This window comes from Pelodiscus sinensis, chromosome 3 (genome assembly GCF_052426305.1).
Source record: "Pelodiscus sinensis isolate ZL-2025 chromosome 3, ASM5242630v1, whole genome shotgun sequence".
Classification (NCBI taxonomy): Eukaryota; Metazoa; Chordata; order Testudines; family Trionychidae; genus Pelodiscus; species Pelodiscus sinensis.
The window spans coordinates 130,240,602-130,257,756 of record NC_143054.1 but is presented as its reverse complement, the minus strand read 5'-3'; the positions used below and the strand labels follow the sequence as shown (position 1 = coordinate 130,257,756).

The following is a 17,155-nucleotide window of genomic DNA, read 5'->3' as shown; positions in this document are numbered from 1 at the left end:
GGGATTTAAATATCCCCCGCGGCATTTGCATGAACATGGCTGCCACTTTTTTCCATCTCGGGGTTTTGCCGGAGAAAAGCGCCAGTCTAGACGGGATCTTGAAAGTAGGAATAAGGGATTTTCCAGAAAAGGCTTTATTTTCCGCAAGATCCCGTCTAGACTGGCGCTTTTCTCCGGCAAAACCCTGAGCCGGAAAAAAGCGGCAGCCATGTTCATGCAAATGCCGTGGGGGATTTTTAAATCCCCCGCGGCATTTGCAATTCCGAAGTGTCTCATTAGCATCCCTTTTCTGGAAAAGGGTGCCAATGTAGACACAGCCTAAGTGTATGTCTACACAGCAGTGTTATTTTGGAATAACTGACATTATTCCAAAATAACATAGTCCGTGTCTACACTACATGCAGTCAAGTATCAGAGGGGTACCGTGTTAGTCTGAATCTGCAAAAGTGGCGAGGAGTCCTGTGGCACCTTACAGACTAACTGAAGTGTTGGAGCATAAGCTTTCGTGGGCAAAGACCCACTTCGTCAGATGCATGCATTATGTCAAAATAACTTCTTGTAGTGTAGACGTGGACTATGTTATTTCAGAATAACATCAGCTACTGCTATGTAGATGTGTTCTTACTGATGGTACTTTTTCTTGATCTAAATCCATGCTGGTTCTCTGAAAATGCTTCTTCCAAGTACTTTTTTGGTCTGCTCGCCACTTTTACACTACATGCAGTTATTTTGACATAATGTAAAAATAATGACGAGCTGGAGGACTTCTTTCTCTGACTCCTGTAACCCTTATTTTACGAGGAGAAATGGAAGTCAAAGGAAGAGTGCTGTCTCTCAGACTTCCTGCTGTGTAGAGATTGCCAAAAGCCGAAATAAGCTATTTTGACTTAAGCTACACAATTGGCATAGCTGAAGTTGCATAGCTTAATCCAGCTGTGTAGACATGCCCCAATAGATGAAAGAAGCCATTTTCACAATAGCTCTTCTAAGAGTCAATATATATATTCATACAAGATAAATACATGAAAATGTATTCAATTTGCAGAGCATGCATGTAAAATTGCATATATTTTTATTTCTCATGAGAGAATAATTACTTTTAAAACTAATTCTATTTGTAATTAGATGGGGTGACATGCCAGGATATGGTCAAAGGCTGACGTGGCCATGTTTGTTGTAAACATAGTATTCTACGTAGATAGCAATTCTGGAGGCAGTAGCTATTTGGAGTACAGTGATTATGCATCTTTTTCTAGAGTTACAAATTCTTCCACTCTTATTGGATAATAATGGCCTTTTGATAAGAGTACAAGAATTTGCATGCTAAAAGGGCTAACAAGAAATAGTATTTGTCAGAATGCAAATTAAAGCCCTTTTACCAGGATGCAGTGATCTGTAGAAGAAACAAGTTTACACAGCTCAGCGACTGTAAAGAATGTCAGCATTTTAATTGTTGAAAACAATGTAACTTACACTGACCTGTTGAAACATTAAGCGCTCAGTCCAATATGCAAGGTACAACTATTAATAGAACAGGCAGAGGAACAGACACCCACCCAGAGAAGTGACTGTTACACTCTCTGTGCTATGCTGAATCCACTACTGATTTGCTGTGACCTTGAGCATATCACTTTGTTTCCCCCATTTTTCAATTTTCCCCCTCTGTAGACTGTAGATAATTAAACTAAGTGGGATGTTGCAAGATGCTGTAAGGTTCAGTTAGTGTGTTGATTAAAGTGCAATACAAGTACAAAAAGGTTACGAGTAAAGTTTTTTCTGTATTGTTTTATGGCTTATTTGACTAATTCTGCAGCATCACTGATTATTTTCAACAGTGACTTTTGAGTCCATTCAGATCGTACCCATGCCTCAGTCTTGAATTTCATAACTCAGATATCTCTCTACTTGAAATAAAAATGCAAAAATGTTGATGCATTATGATTTTTTCATTTGATTTGTTAACAGAATCATGAATGACAAAATTCTGTAATTCTGAAGGGGTTAGAGTGAAGTTGCAAAATGAATAGCTATCATTTTATTTACAAAGTATGAAAACACCAAGTTTCTGTAGAAGAAAGAGAATTTTTTATATCAAGTCATTAACAGAGATAAATGAGAGATACCCATGGAGTAGAGTACAGTTAATCAGTCTACAAGGCACAATTAAAACAATACTTGTAATGAAAATGTGTGATTCCCCCTTCTGGAACTCAGATTCTCTAACTTCCCCTTGCAATTAATACTGTTTTTAAGTATATATAAAAAGTCAGATTCTGCAGTTCCAATTCGAGCAAAAAATATCATAATTTAGAATGAAGGACCTTTTCAGTGTTACTCTATTATAATGTGAATGCTTACAATGTATTATAATGAATCTAGTATTCTGCTTATCACAACTCTCTTTTCTATTAAGGGGTACTTGATTCCTCTCCCTATGCTCCTCGGCTCCCCCTCACATGCCTTGAAAATTCTCTCCACACTCTTTTTCATTATTAAAACTTCCACCATGGAAAACTACTTTCTAGCAAAGAACGCATGTGATGTCTACTTATATGACTTAGTGTACATAAGAAAATTATGGTAATGTAAGTGATTTTTGATCTTACCGCTCCACATAGATACTCTTACTGGTTCCTAGAGAGTACAAACTGGCCAATATTCTGTAACAAGAGACTTGAACATCGTCCACTGAGGGAAAAGGGCAGAAAAAAGGAAAAGGAAAAGAATTTAAAAATTCCATTTTAGTTCTACATAGTGGCTTTAAATTACATAGACAATCTAATTATATTTGACTTGACAATCTGCACACTAATGAGTTCAAGCTGCCAAACACTGCCTGTAGAAATCTATGTAAATACAAAAAAGTAGACCTATGGCTAAATGCTGCAATTGCTTCTTATGCAAAGTATCCACCTAATTCAATAGAAACCATACCCTGAGAACAATATCCTATTTAATGTGTCATTAGTACTCTCTTTTTCTGCTAACAATGCACATCATCCTTGATAGGATAATGCACAGTCATAGAAATAATCTATGCAATATGGTGTAGTGAATCTTTTCTAACAGTGCTTAAAAAACAGGGAATTCTCACAGTGAATGTCTACCTTAAATGGGAAAAAGGAAAATCAGAACATAAGAACAGCCATACTGGGTCAGACCAAAGATCCATCTAGGCTGATATCCTTTCTTATGTCAGTGGTCAATACCAGGTGTCCTGGAGGGAATTAATAAAATTGATAATCACCAAGTGATCGATTTCCTGTTATTCATTTCCAGCTTTTGGCGAACAGAGGCTAGGGACACTATCCCTACCCATCCTGGCTAATAGCCATTGATGGGGTTTAGATTAGGATAAGTCCATCATTTGATATGAATAGTTGGGATGTTTTCCAATGTGTATTACTTTGCATTTATCAGCATGAAATTTCATCTGCCATTTTGTTGGCCAGTTATCCAGTTTTGTGAAATCCACTTGTAGCTCCTCACAGTCTTCTTTGGATTTAACTGTCTTGAGATGGTTTTGTATCACCTGCAAATTTTGCCATCTCATTTCCAGATCATTTATGAACATTTATGAATAGAAATAGTCCCAGAATAGACTTCTGGGGGAAACCTTTCTCCATTCTGAAAACTGACCATATATTCTTATCCACTGTTTCCTATCTTTCCCTCTTATTCTCTGACAGCTTACTTTACTTAAGAGCTTTTGATGAGGAATCTTGAAAAAGGCTATCTGAAAATCTAAGTACACTGTACCCACTGGATCCCCATTGTCCTCACATTTGTTGACCCCTTCAAAGAACTTTAATAGATTAGAGAGGTACAATTTCCCTTTCCAAAAAAAAGGGGGTGAGTGAGTGAGAACGAGAGAGAGAGCATGCGTGTGTGAAAGAGATAATGAATGCATATAAAATTAGGGAACTAACCAATTTAATAGCATATTATGCTTAGTAAACTATACAACAGTAGAAAAATACTTCTAGTTGAACAGATTTTTGATTTTGTAAATTATACTTAAAGATCTTATCTCATGTTTAGACAAAAGTATAGGTAATTAGCATCTAAAGGATGTATTCATTAGTCAGGAAAGAGAACTAAACCAAAACGATCACCTGATCCCCACAACAACTTCTCTTCGCTATTTGTTTTAGAAGTAACAACCATCATATTATGCATTGTGAAGACCAACAGTGTTTTTCTGTGTGGGGCTGTAAAATCCTGAATTGATCAAATTTGGGAGAAAAAGTTGACCAGAGCCCCTCCAGTTCACTCAATCCAATTCACTTTCATATTATATTTCATGTTCAATTAACCAGCATTTTCTGACAAAACTCTGTTTCACTGGAAATTTTCCAACCAGCTCTAGTTACAATTCCCTCCTACAGAGAATATTATTTAGTTCCAGCAGTAGAGAGTCATGATTTTTATTCTGGAGTCTTCTGTTTAGCCTCTGGGGTGGGACAAGATGGTGTGCATCACGTAAGTGGGAGCTGGTCCAAGAGCTGAGCAGATGTGGGCCTCAGTCAGATTAAGCATATTCTGTCCATAAGAACTACATAACCCACTAGTTCAAAAGAATTACATAACTAGTCTCTGTGCTATATGTCCCTCATTGTGTCCTGTCAAGAGACATTCCGAGACAGTTACGATCCCAGTTATAGCTCTTCAGCTCAAACTGCTTTCAGTTCTGTTAAATATCCAAGTCAGCCATTATAGTAGTATAAATAATGTGCTTGAGAAAATTTGATTCATTCACCCAAACAGTTTTTATTCTGCTCAGGGGATGGGTTCATAAATTCAGTAGTGATGGCTTTTCTATCCCTAACACTGTAAGAGACAGAGGCAGATATTTTTGATTGGCTAGGCTGACGCACTAACTCTGACCACTGAAGAGCTCCTTCAGAGAGTCTCTTTCAAAGCTAATAACTGTCATATCTGAATTAAACACTCTCAAAATGTATCAACAATAACAGACAAAACTGCCCAACACTAAGAACTGTCCAAAAGGAGAAAATATACATTAACTGGGATGATGCTGAGGGTCATCTTCCTCGCAGCAAGATGACTATAATTTCTAAAACACTTTGTGAAGAAAAGTGGTGTGTGTGTGCATTAGATAAAATAGGTGAGCACATGTTAACTAACAATTCATACTATTAGTGACTCTATAATAACTGATATCAAGGATGTATTAAAAATTAAGGTGATTAAAAATCTTGTAAGATCAGAAAGCAAAAAGGAATAGAAAGAGTATACCTGATCTTGTATAGCCACATAGCTGCTTAATTTTGGATTATATTTTTAGACACTGAAATTAAGCATCTTTAACCATAATTTCTAAATAAATAAAAATTACAGTATAGACTCAGCTAATCAAATTACAATGTTTAGAAAACTACTTTCCACATATCTACTTTATATTTTTTCAGACATAGAAAATGCAGGCGACTGAATTTAAATCTCTTTTTCTAGATCCTTCCCTAGTGGATTCCTATTTCAAGGATTCTCCAATTCTGAATTTTCCAGCTTTGAGGAAACAGAATGGCTGCCCAGGAAAGAGAGGGAGCTGACCATTAGAATTCCCGTGGGACTTCTAAACAGTACAGGACTGAAACTCTGCTTTGTGGACTGTAAGTGGAACTGGAAGAGAACAGCTTTAATCCTGCACAAATTAGGTAATCGATAAAATGTAGGTTCTGCATCGACTGTGCTCCTCAACACCACAGAAATGGAGCTTCAGAAGTACTTCACCACATCAGCCCCTTGCAGCTGTCTTCTTCAGCAATTCCTCCTGCATCCATCTGAACATTTCATCAATTGAAACACGGTCATGTTTGTAGCTCAAGTCAGATGACAACCTTGCTTGAAAGATTTGAATCAGTGAGGTTGCATCACAAAAGCTTTCATCACAGAATCTGAAAGTTTTATATAAATATTGTGTTTGCAACATGCCTATGTGGTAAATATTATTATTCCTATTTTATAGGTGGATAAATTCATGTGGAGAGAGACTGCATGACTTATGCAAAATCACATATCAAGTCTGTGGCAGGGCCAAAAATACAATCCAGATTTCTACTCCTATCTTCTAACCACAAAACTACCCCACTGTGTAAAAATATAGGAGAAAGTGTAAAATCTGCTAATCTTATTTTAAGTTTAAGACAAATTCTCATTTAAATCAGTGAATTTTTTCACAGAGTTTTGTCAACATTTGTCCCCAAGTATTAGAAATCAAATAATACAAAATAATAAAGATTTTGTTTCCTAACATTTCTAAATAAGACATACATATTAAATCTTCTCCAAATTGATGCTGTCCAATATGTTCAAATAATGAAGAGAGTACTGGGAGGAGAGCCACTGTGGTGTAGTTAATGATTTGTGTCACTCCCTTTGGTTGATTTCTCGTGTGTGTAAACTGGCCTTGCTTTAGATTTTCCATTGTCTTCTCCAGATCTTCTGCAGCATTATCCAAAAATGCTCTCAGTGCCATTTTAACAGATTCCAGACCAGTCTTCATCACGGTCCTGTGTATTACATATAAAAGAATTAAAGATCATATTCTGTTAAAGAAATATGAAACAAAGCCTACATCTGGCAATATTTAAAAAAAAATCTTGGGAAAGCCTTTCTATTGGCTGAAATCTTCTTTCCATGAAGAAAGCAACTCAAAGAAGCACCTTCCAACTGAAATGAAGAATCAGTGTTACTCTGCAGGAAGGCCAGAAGAGATTTGAATTTATTTTTACTTTACAATTTAACTTTACTTTACATGCACAAGACTTCTTAAGGGAAGGTCTTAATTGCTTCATAAAAACAAGGAATGAGGAAGCCTGCTAAATCGACCAAATAGGAAGCTTATGGTTATGGTGAAACTGCAACCCAAAATCCTTACCCAACCATTACAAACACATTTTGCTTCAACAATTTTAAAAGTTAGAATGGGTTTTCTGAAAACCACAGTTAAAAATATGCAGTAAAAACAAGAAACATGAACTTGTTGGTTATATAACTACAATCACTTTAATGGAGTATTGTAAGTCAGTGTCCCTGCTTTCCAATAAAAATACAAGGCTAGTTGAGTTGATTGTAGGGGTCCAGTATTAATAGCAAAGTACAATACCATAGAGTTTTCATTTTGATAAGAAATTAGTTCAAATAAAAATGCTAGATTATTCTAGTATCCTGGGCTACCATTCTATTTTATTCACAGAATACGTACTGCATGGGTGGCAACAATGCAAGCTTCCATATATGGCCCTACACATATGCCTGAGTCCTGACTGACCTTTGTATAGCTATGTCTTCACTTCAGACTTGACTTGGGTGACTGGCACCTGGGTTAATGTAGTGTAGGTATGGGCTGCCATGCTGCAAAGGCACTCTCAAGTCACTATGCCCTCAGTGCTGCTGAGCTCACACTTGTATCATTAGGACTCCTGGAAGTCTATTCACTGCTATAAGTGAGCTGTTCTGTGATTAGTTGCTAGTGAATTGTGGGAGAACTTGTCTGTGCTTCTGGACACATAGGTGGGGACTGCTGATAGGACTATCAACACTGGAGTTGTTTAGCCTGCATCCTCTTTGCAAATGGGCACTTTACTGGCCTGAAAATATTCAACAGCCACACTTCAGCCTATAGTCCCGGTTGAGTTCGTTGGGTTGAAAACACCACTAAACTTGGGACAGGTTTTTTGAAAGTCGACAGGAAAGAGGTTAGTGGCAAACCTCAAACCTGTGTTAGCTCAGCAGTGAAAACATACTTTCAAAGCGAAAGCATACCTTACTCTATCCCATTCAAGCTTTGGCTTTTCTGATCATGAGACTGTAAGCAAAGTAGTACATTATTTCCAATAGGTATGACTGTTTTTGAGACACTTATCCATTTGAGACAAATATCCATAAACAGCTAGCAGTTTTTGGTCACACTTAACTGGCCAGGAGTTAAAGCAGTGAGCTAGAGATGAAAAGCTCTGCAGGCAGTCCCCGGGTTAGGTACAAGATAGGGACTGTAGGTTTGTTCTTAAGTTGAATCTGTATGTAAGTCGGAACTGGCGTCCAGATTCAGCCGCTGCTGAAACTGACCGCCAGTTCTGAATTACATACAGATTCAACTTAAGAACCCCAAGCGTCCCCAAGTCAGCTGCTGCTGAAACTGATCAGCAGATGATTCCAGGAAGCCTGGGGCAGAGCAACTCTGCCTCGGGCTTCCTGTAGTCAGCGCTGGTCAGTTTCAGCAGCGGCTGACTTGGGGACGCCTGGGACAGAGCAGCTGGGGTGCTGCTGGGTTGCTCCAGTAGCACCGCTCCTCGCTCCTTGGCGCTACTGGACCAACCCAGCAGCACCCCGGCTGCTCTGCCCCAGGCGTCCTGATTCAGCCACTGCTGAAACTGACCAGCAGCGGCTGAATCAGGACCTGGGGCAGAGCAGCTGGGGTGCTGCCGGGTTGGTCCAGTAGTGCCCAGAGCGGCGCTGCAGGACCAATCGGCAGCGCCCCAGCTGCTCTGCCCCAGGGTCCACAACAAAAGCCTGGTCTGCTGGGGGGGCACACTAGCTGCGCCCCCCCCCCCGCAGCAGACCAGGGACATGGGGAGCAGAGCCGCAGCGGCAGCGGGGTGCCACGCCTCTGAGGCTTTGCTCTGGCAAAGCCTCAGAGGCGCGGGACCCCGCCGCGGCTGCGGCTTCAGTCCCGGTGCTCCTGGTCTGCTGGAGACGGTCTCCAGCAGACCAGGGGCACTGGGAGCAGCTTACGAACGGGGCTCTCTCGCCCCGGAGCTCACAGGCAGCAATCTGCCACCTCGACCTCCGGGGCGAGAAAGCCCCGTTTGTAAGTGTGGATCCGACATAAGTCGGATCCGCGTAAGTCGGGGACTGCCTGTATACTGTGTTACCAATCTGTTGGGTTATCAAGAATAATAATGAAGCAACATTCAGTATGGGATTTTTCAGCAGAACAATCCTTTTTTATTTAAGAAATTCTGTTGTCTTTTACAGATTATCAGCCCCCAAATCCTACTGTACACGTGTTATTCCTTTTTAAGTGATTTTGTTTATACTTTAGAAAATGTATTCAACATTACCTTGCATCCAAAGTCTGGCCAAGTATATGAAGACAATTGACTATCGATGTCGCATCATTTCCTAAACAGAAAGCAGAAAGAGCCACTAATTAAAATGAGTTTGTATTAAAGCAGTCCTATGTTTGTTAACATTTGTCATTTTCCGGGAAGCAGTAAATGACACAGCAGAGGCAAAATTCAGCTTTTACATGATTTTAACAGTCAAGTTAAAAACATGCAATTTGTTACATTCACTTTGTTTACACAGATGCAGATACCAGGGACAATAGAAGCATCTCTCATCAAATAGCTGAGGCACTCAAAGCATCTTTTCCTCAAACAACTCAAGCACTCATGAAGCAGTTACATGTGACGTTAATTAGAGCTGCAGTGTACTGTGTGTATTTCATTTAAGTTTAAAATTTCATTCAAAGCGATTCAAGTTTATCTAAACATTTCTTTTATTTTCCTCAGATAAAAAGTATCTAATGTGCTCAGTTTGGTGCTGCCTCAGTGATACAAGAGACAAACATTTATAAGATGTTAAAGATGATAGATCCAGAATGTAACAGCTAAGATGAAGTGAACTATTGTGGGATCATTGACATCACAGATGTATCTTCCTGAAAAGTAACACAAATACTTCTCACAATTCTTGCAGTCGTCCATCTAATGCTTTGTATTAAGCTTTCTAAGCATGACATATAAAAGCACAAAGTCAAACATTGTCTGCTAAACTGAAAGGACAGGAGACACTTGGCATGAGTTTCATCAAGCCACAACTTTATTATTACCTATCTGGGACTATCTGACAGATAAAAAGGTATGGTGCAGGTGTTCCCATGTTTATTCTGCAATTACTCAGGTGGGGTTACCAGCTCCCCCTCTTTTTCCATCTATGCCTCTCCTGAAAATCCATTACCAGAGGGTTAAGGTTGGCTATAAGAATGGGGGTTTGGTGACTTGCCATACCAATCACAGGAGTCCTCAACCACCTCTCATTTGTTCCTTTCACTAACACCTCTTTTAAGTCCTTTTCTAAGGCATTTATCCAGTGACTATACATCTTCCCTATGGAGTACCTGCACTGACTATTCATGCTACACTTAAATAATGAGTTGTAACATATAGCCTGCTGTCCTTCATGGCATGCGTGAACAAAACCCTTCCCGAATCCACTGTGGGAAAGGTGGAAAAAACCAACTGCATACATGCCAATATGGTGGTAAGGCAAAAAATCCTTTGTAGCCCCCAAGCACAATGCCTATAGCGGAGTCTTGACTAAATCTGGCATTTTATCACCTACAGGGGAGGGAGGGAGAGTCCTGTTTCAGCCTACAGCATATAAAAAGAAGGCTGCAGGTACACAGCTGCCCCTTTTGCATTCCTGGGGACTGAGTCAGCAACTATGCTGATCCTTTTGCAGCAGTTTTTATCTCTCCCACCTCTAGCCATTAAACACCGTTCCTCTCACTTGGCCGGCCAGTCAAATAGCACCCCCATACACTTAAACGTGGAAGGTGGTCATTAGCATAAATGGATGCAATCTATTGAAATGAGACATCTCACTAGTTAACTGAATCCTGCACTGGTAGGGCAGTATATTTGTAAAAAAAAAATAAATATACAGTGTAGGCAATCTATGATACCTATATTTTGGTAACAGAAAAGGGTGATTTTTTTAAAGAAAGCTTAGTAATCGAGGATAGAATTAAAAGATCACAAGAACTGCAACTTTTTGACATCTATAAATTTTACCATTCCTAATGGTAATCAGAACACATTTCTGGAAGACTGGTTTATGTGCTTCAGTTCCAGTACTAACACCTTCCTCATGCAAATTAGCACAGCAGCAACTGAAGGCTACAGCCTTCCCCCACAACTATGTTTTCCCAAATATAACATAGCATCACCAATATCTAGTGATTTGTTAATTTCAAATAGTTCAGGTATTTGGAAAAGCACATGAAGTTGAGATGCCTATCTGAACCTCTTTGCTCTGGAAACGTGACTGTACAGTTTGCAAAGCTGAGGTTCATTATGAAATTTCCAGTACTTTCTTATTTTGTTTCAATGGAAATATTGTGAGAAGAAACTCCCATAAGGTATTTTCAAAGCTCTGGTTTTGAGTCAGGATGTAGCCAAGGAAAATTGAATTGTTAAGACTGTGAAGAGCAAAGTACATAGATGGTTTTTTTGGACCTAGTTTGGAAAAAAGTATTCAAAATACCTCAGCTCTTACTACACTCAAAGTTATAGTAAAACTACTGCTAGAGATCAGGACACCTATTACAAATTAGATAATTTTTGGATTAGTAAGTATGCTCCTCTCCTCCATAATTGTCCAGCCTAGATGGAAAGAAAATTATGCTCTTACTTATATGAGTTGGGTCTTACTTTTGACGCAACTTTTTCACCACCCTATTTGCTTCTCAAACATAGGAGCAGGGATAGTGAGAATTCTGGGCATTGCACATCTTTAGACTTAGAGTGTTTACTTATTTTCAAGAAATAAAAGCACAAAAAGCAATGTGGGTGTCTTTGCTTTTATTTAGATAGATATCGATATCGCTATAGATATCACTATCGATACAGAGGCCACTAAATGAATGAAGACTAAACCAAAATTTGTATCAAATTTTAGATGGCCGTGATTTTTAAAATGAGTTATAATACTTGAAATTTATAATTTATAATTAAGTAACTTCTGATGCTACAAAAAGTTCTACAGCAGTAACACAGCTGTGGTAGATCTACCCAAACAGACCTGTAGCCAAAGCACAGCAGTAGAGCCTAATGCAGAACACTCTTCTAATCCATAACATAGGCTTTCCATGACAAAATACTTGGAAACAATTGGTCATAATCAAAGCTAAAAAAACACTAGACCTTAAAGGAACTGTATAAATAACTAACTGCCAAAGGGAATAATAGAAATTGCAAGTACAAAAATGTTTACTTTAAAAAGAGTTCAATGGGCTTTTAGGCTACAAACATTCTTAGAACCTGTGTGATCGCTAGTGGCAGGTCTATACAACAGGGGTAAGTGGACCTAAGTTACACAATTCCAACTATGTGAAAAACATAGCTGGAATCAATGTAACTTAGGCTGACTTATTGCGATGTCAACACTGTACTGGGTTGATGGGAGAAACTCTTTCTTCAAATTACTTTATGCTTTCTCAGTCCAGTGGATTACTGGAGTTGATGGGAGAGCAATCTACATTCAATCCAACAACTCTTCACTAGACCCAATAAATGGACCCCAGTGGATTGATTGCATTGGCCTGCTAAACCCAGGGTTGAGAGTTTAATCCTTCAGGGGGCCATTTAGGGATCTGGGCCAAATCTGTCAGGGATGGTACTTGGTCCTGCTGTGAAGGCAGGGGGCTGGACTCGATGATCTTTCAAGGTCCCTTCCAGTTCTATGGGATAGGTGTATCGGTGTCAGTCTCACGGTAGTGGAGACAAGCCCAAGGTAGCTGAATGTAGCCTAAGCTGTACAACCAATCACAACAGTTCTCATAAGCAAATTAATTGGGCTTAAGGAGCAGTTAGGGTACATCTACACAGCAGGTTTAAAGTTGAATTGAGCTATGCAATTTCAGCTACGTCAATTGCATAGCTTAAGTTGAAATAGTTTAACTCGACTTCAGGCGTTATCTACACACCAGGAAGTCAAAGCAAGAACACTCTTCCTTTGACTTCCCTTACTCCTCATAAAATGACGGTTACAGGAGTCAGAGTAAGAAGTCCTCCAGATTGACATTATTGAAATAAAGGCTTGTAGTATAGACGCACTCTATGCTATTTCGGAATAACATCAATTGTTTCGAAATAACACTGCAATATACACATGCTCTAAAATGGGAGACCTTGTAGAAAAATCTTAGATAATTCCAGAACTGATCTTGGTGATTAAATTCAGTATTAACACCCTTCACTCAAAATCTCATGATTCTTAATGTAAGGATTTGTATTGGTTCCCAGAAAGGAGCAAATATTCAGGCAGAAACAGCATCCATACCTATTTTATATTACCAAAGAGTTATCTCCTGGGTAATATCCACTCTATTAAAGGAAGCGAATGGGATAAATCTGGTCATTTACTGCATGGCTAACTTATGTATCAGATTGTATGTCACTTTGTCAACAACAGTGAGAATGAAGAATTGGGCTGATACACAATTACCACTGAAAATAAAGAGAAAACATCTCATACCAGAGTTAAACATTATTGAAAAGTAAATTAAACTTCATAGAAATTTGCTTTTTAAATGGGGAAAATATCGTTCCAAAGGCTCATTTCATGGAAAATAATTGCATGGAAAGCTCAGCCCATTAATAATGAAATTGCATAAATGTAATCTCCTGATAGCACAAATACAACTCTCAAAAAAAGTAAATTATCATTGTTAAACCTCAGTTATCCAATAATCAGCATATAGTAATTCTGTGCTGAAGAATAACCTTAATAAAAATATCAGTAACTGTAACACTGGTACAACAGGTAACCTGTATATGACCCCTAACCACTTACTAAGAGGCTTTCTAATTGTACCAGAACAATTAACCTGTATGTGATTTTTGAAGAGACCAGCATTCACCCATTAATATGCAGTAATAGAAATCAAGGGTAGATACTAAATCTGTGTTTGCTTGTATCTTGTTAGAAGTTTAACAATGTAACCAAGTTAGCTTGTAGATGCTAATTCCTTTTCATGTCTTAATTGTTTTTACATTATGTAGGGGAGTGTGTTCAGTCTATCTTAAGATCAAAGATGCGAGACACTGTATGAAAATAACAATATTTCATTTTTTGTCTTCGTCTTATTTATCCATGATAAAAGGTAGGATTAGCATTCATCTTACGTTAATTATAACTAGATTACCTGTGTATGCATACTAAATAGAGAGTTAACTTCAAAGTGATGAGTGTGTGCTCAAGAAGGAAGAATCCCCAGTCACATGCTGTTCTCAAAGCACTTGAAAAACCTGTTTCAGCTACAAAGAGAAACTTCAGACCCGATCCTTTCATCTCTAGTCTGCTAAACTTTGAACAGTGAAAATTTAAGCTGTAGGAATGAGCTCTTCCAAGTCCTTACATGAAATGCCCTGGGGAATGCATTGGACCTTTCTAGCAGACTTTACATCTAAACTGCATTTGGATTTTTAAGATGATTACAAAGAGACTTATGCAAACCAGCAGACAGCATCGCTATTGTTATTCTGAACTATGAACACTGAAAATCACTTTTATTTATTTGATTCCTTAACTAGTTAATAATTCCCTTTTCTGTTATTAATAAATCTTTATTTAGTTTATGAAGGATTGACAGACAGTGTGCTATATAAGTAAGATCTATAATACGTGTTGACCTGAGGATAAATGTCTGAGCCTTTGGGACTGGACACTATTTTAGACTTGTTTGTTTAAATGGAAGCCAAGGACTGAAATGCCTAAAGGGCACTTCAGAGGGGTAGCTGTGTTAGTCTCTAACTAAAAAAATACCTTAAACAACAATGGTACAGTAGTACCTTAGACTACAAAATATATAAATAGTATCATGAGCTTCCATGGTCATACTTTGTCTTCTTCTTAACCAGTGTGGTACTACAGAAGATCTTTTGTTACTGGCTTTGTGACTCTGACACAATAAACCTCAAGTTTTAGGGAACTGTCTGTCCTATTTCTTTCAGGCTGCCCCAAGAGTGGCATTTGCAGTATGGCCCATCTAGACTTCCGGACACAGTAATCCAGTGTGGTTAACACAATTCAGGCTTTTCTATCTGGCAAACTATCATGCTTAACTTCTAATTTTGTATGGCCCTCTACACACAATGAAGCCTCTACACACAATTAAGGTCACAGAGCTTTTAAATTAATGGAGATTGCCTAGCTCCTAGAACTGGAAGGGACCTTGAAAGGTCATTGAATCCAGTCCCCTGCCTTCACAGCATTACTGAGCACCAACCCTGACAAATTTTGCCCCAAATCCCTAAATGGCCTTCACAAGGATTGAATTCACAAACCCTGGGTTTACCAGGCCAATGCTCAAACCACTGAGCTATCCCTCCCCCCATTTTACAACTGACTTTCCTTTTACTATAACGCAATATGCTAACCTGCCTTTGGGAGCAGTATGCATATCCCACACCATTCATAGTAACGGCCATACTGGGCCAGATTAATGCTCTGTCCAGCTCAGTATCTTGCCTTCAGTCGCTAGGGCTGGATGCTTCAGAAGGAGTAACAGAACAGGGCAATCTACTGAGTGATCCATTCCCTGATGTCCAATCCCAGATATCAACTTGTAAAGATTTAGGGATACCAATACAGTGGATGTAGTTAATGTTCACTCAATAGCAAGTCTCACACTGAAGCTATAATTAAGTTTATTTTGTCCATTCAAACACACATTTTAAACACAAAAGAAGCAAAGAAAATTCCTAGAGCCTGACTGTATCTCCTATAACTGCATGTGGAGCTCTTCCTCTTCCAGAAAAGTCTTGTTTCCAGTAGGAAAAACCATGAGTTTTTAATTGAAGTTAGCTAACAAATTCTAGGAAAGACAAGATATTTTGTGATTTTCTCATGAGTTAGCAGTCCAATGTAAAACTCTAGGCTCCTCCAGTCTTTAATTGAAACTGCCAACACACACAGAAAATATAGACTGCTCTGTATATTTACAAGCATTTTACTTTGTGTTAATTACTCTTAATTGTGTTAAGTGTTAGCTAACTCAGATTAAGAACCGTTTTTCCTAATAACGATGTACCAATAGTTGAGGTTCAGCTTCCACTGTGGCAGCTGTCCCTCTATCACATGGCTCCTGCAAAGCCCTCTTCATACAATCCAGATAATTATCTAAATGGATAATCATGGATGCTGTGGTCAGCGCTGCTCCCAATAAAGAAGATATGTACATAGGGACATGTTTTCAGCCAACCTTACATCAGCATGACATGAGAAAAGGCTGCAGAGAGTGAATGATGGACAATTAAGTGATTTTCACAAGATAGAAATTGAGGACGCACCCCAACCCTTTTATAGGCAAGTGATGTCTGAAACATGATAGACATGCAGATCTAGAGTCAAGCACATTTGAGAGTATGGAAGAATTCCATGAAAAATCAGCTAAGCATTTCAGCCCAAAACAGACTTTACTTTAGTGACTTTCAGAAATCAAAAATAGACAAATGCTAATCTGTTTCACTGTTAGCAGGTCAGTACTGAATCATTATAAAGCGGCAAATACTTTTACAATTATCATGTTTGAATTCTGTTTTTTGGTAGGACAATGAGCCTGGGAATTGATCACCTCCCAATCTGATTTGCACACTCCCTTTTTTATTACTACAAAAAATCTTTTCTCCATCTAAATAGTGCTGTGATCTATCAGCCTAAAGAATCATTAGTAGCCCATGAAGACCATACATTCAGCCATGCAGCCATTCAACATGCAACAAGGCAGCACATAACACAACGCAAAAATGGCAAAGAAAACCAAGTGATGGCCATGCTAGTATTTGTCAAGGGTCTCCTTACCAAACAGTGAAATCCTATGCCTGACAAGAACTCCAAGTTTGCAGAACAGGCTGAAGACAAAAGAAAAATAAAGAGAAGGGGGAGGAATAAAAAAAACAATGGGGGGAGGAAAGAAGAAAGAAAAGTAACAGCTGATATATGAGCAGGAAAAAGCAACATGATGTCACGCAGAAATTCTCTAAGCAGAATGTGGGACTGAGAGTACTAAAGAAAGAGATTTTAAGTGTATATCTTAACAAACATGGTTAAATAAGCACATATTTTAATTAAAGAAAAAAACAGAAAGCAAAGCTAAGTAATATAAAAGCATTCTATATGAAAACCCACAAGGAAAAAACCATCAATGTGTTACAAACTCAAATACAGTCAGTGGGCTACTCAGAATATCATTAAAAAAATGGAGAGAAATGTAAGAAAATTAGATTAATTGAATTTTCTGTTGATAAATGTTTAATTAGACCAATTTGTATCAAATAATATTTAATATATTAGATAATTTAAAAAAAATATTCACTAACATTTTTAATTTAAATTTGTAAGA

General features: G+C 38.4%; 1 protein-coding gene across 1 annotated transcript in view; it reads right to left on the bottom strand.

Annotated features, from left to right (window-relative positions):
* RYR2 (ryanodine receptor 2) overlaps positions 1 to 17,155 on the bottom strand; it is a 646,972-nt gene that overhangs the window by 138,021 nt on the left and 491,796 nt on the right. Inside the window, exons 63-66 of the mRNA XM_089777369.1 lie at positions 16,615 to 16,664; positions 9,087 to 9,147; positions 6,295 to 6,533; positions 2,607 to 2,688 (exon numbers count right to left, since the gene is read on the bottom strand). Coding sequence (XP_089633495.1) covers positions 2,607 to 2,688; positions 6,295 to 6,533; positions 9,087 to 9,147; positions 16,615 to 16,664 — 432 coding nt within the window. The remainder of the gene's footprint in view (positions 1 to 2,606; positions 2,689 to 6,294; positions 6,534 to 9,086; positions 9,148 to 16,614; positions 16,665 to 17,155) is intronic.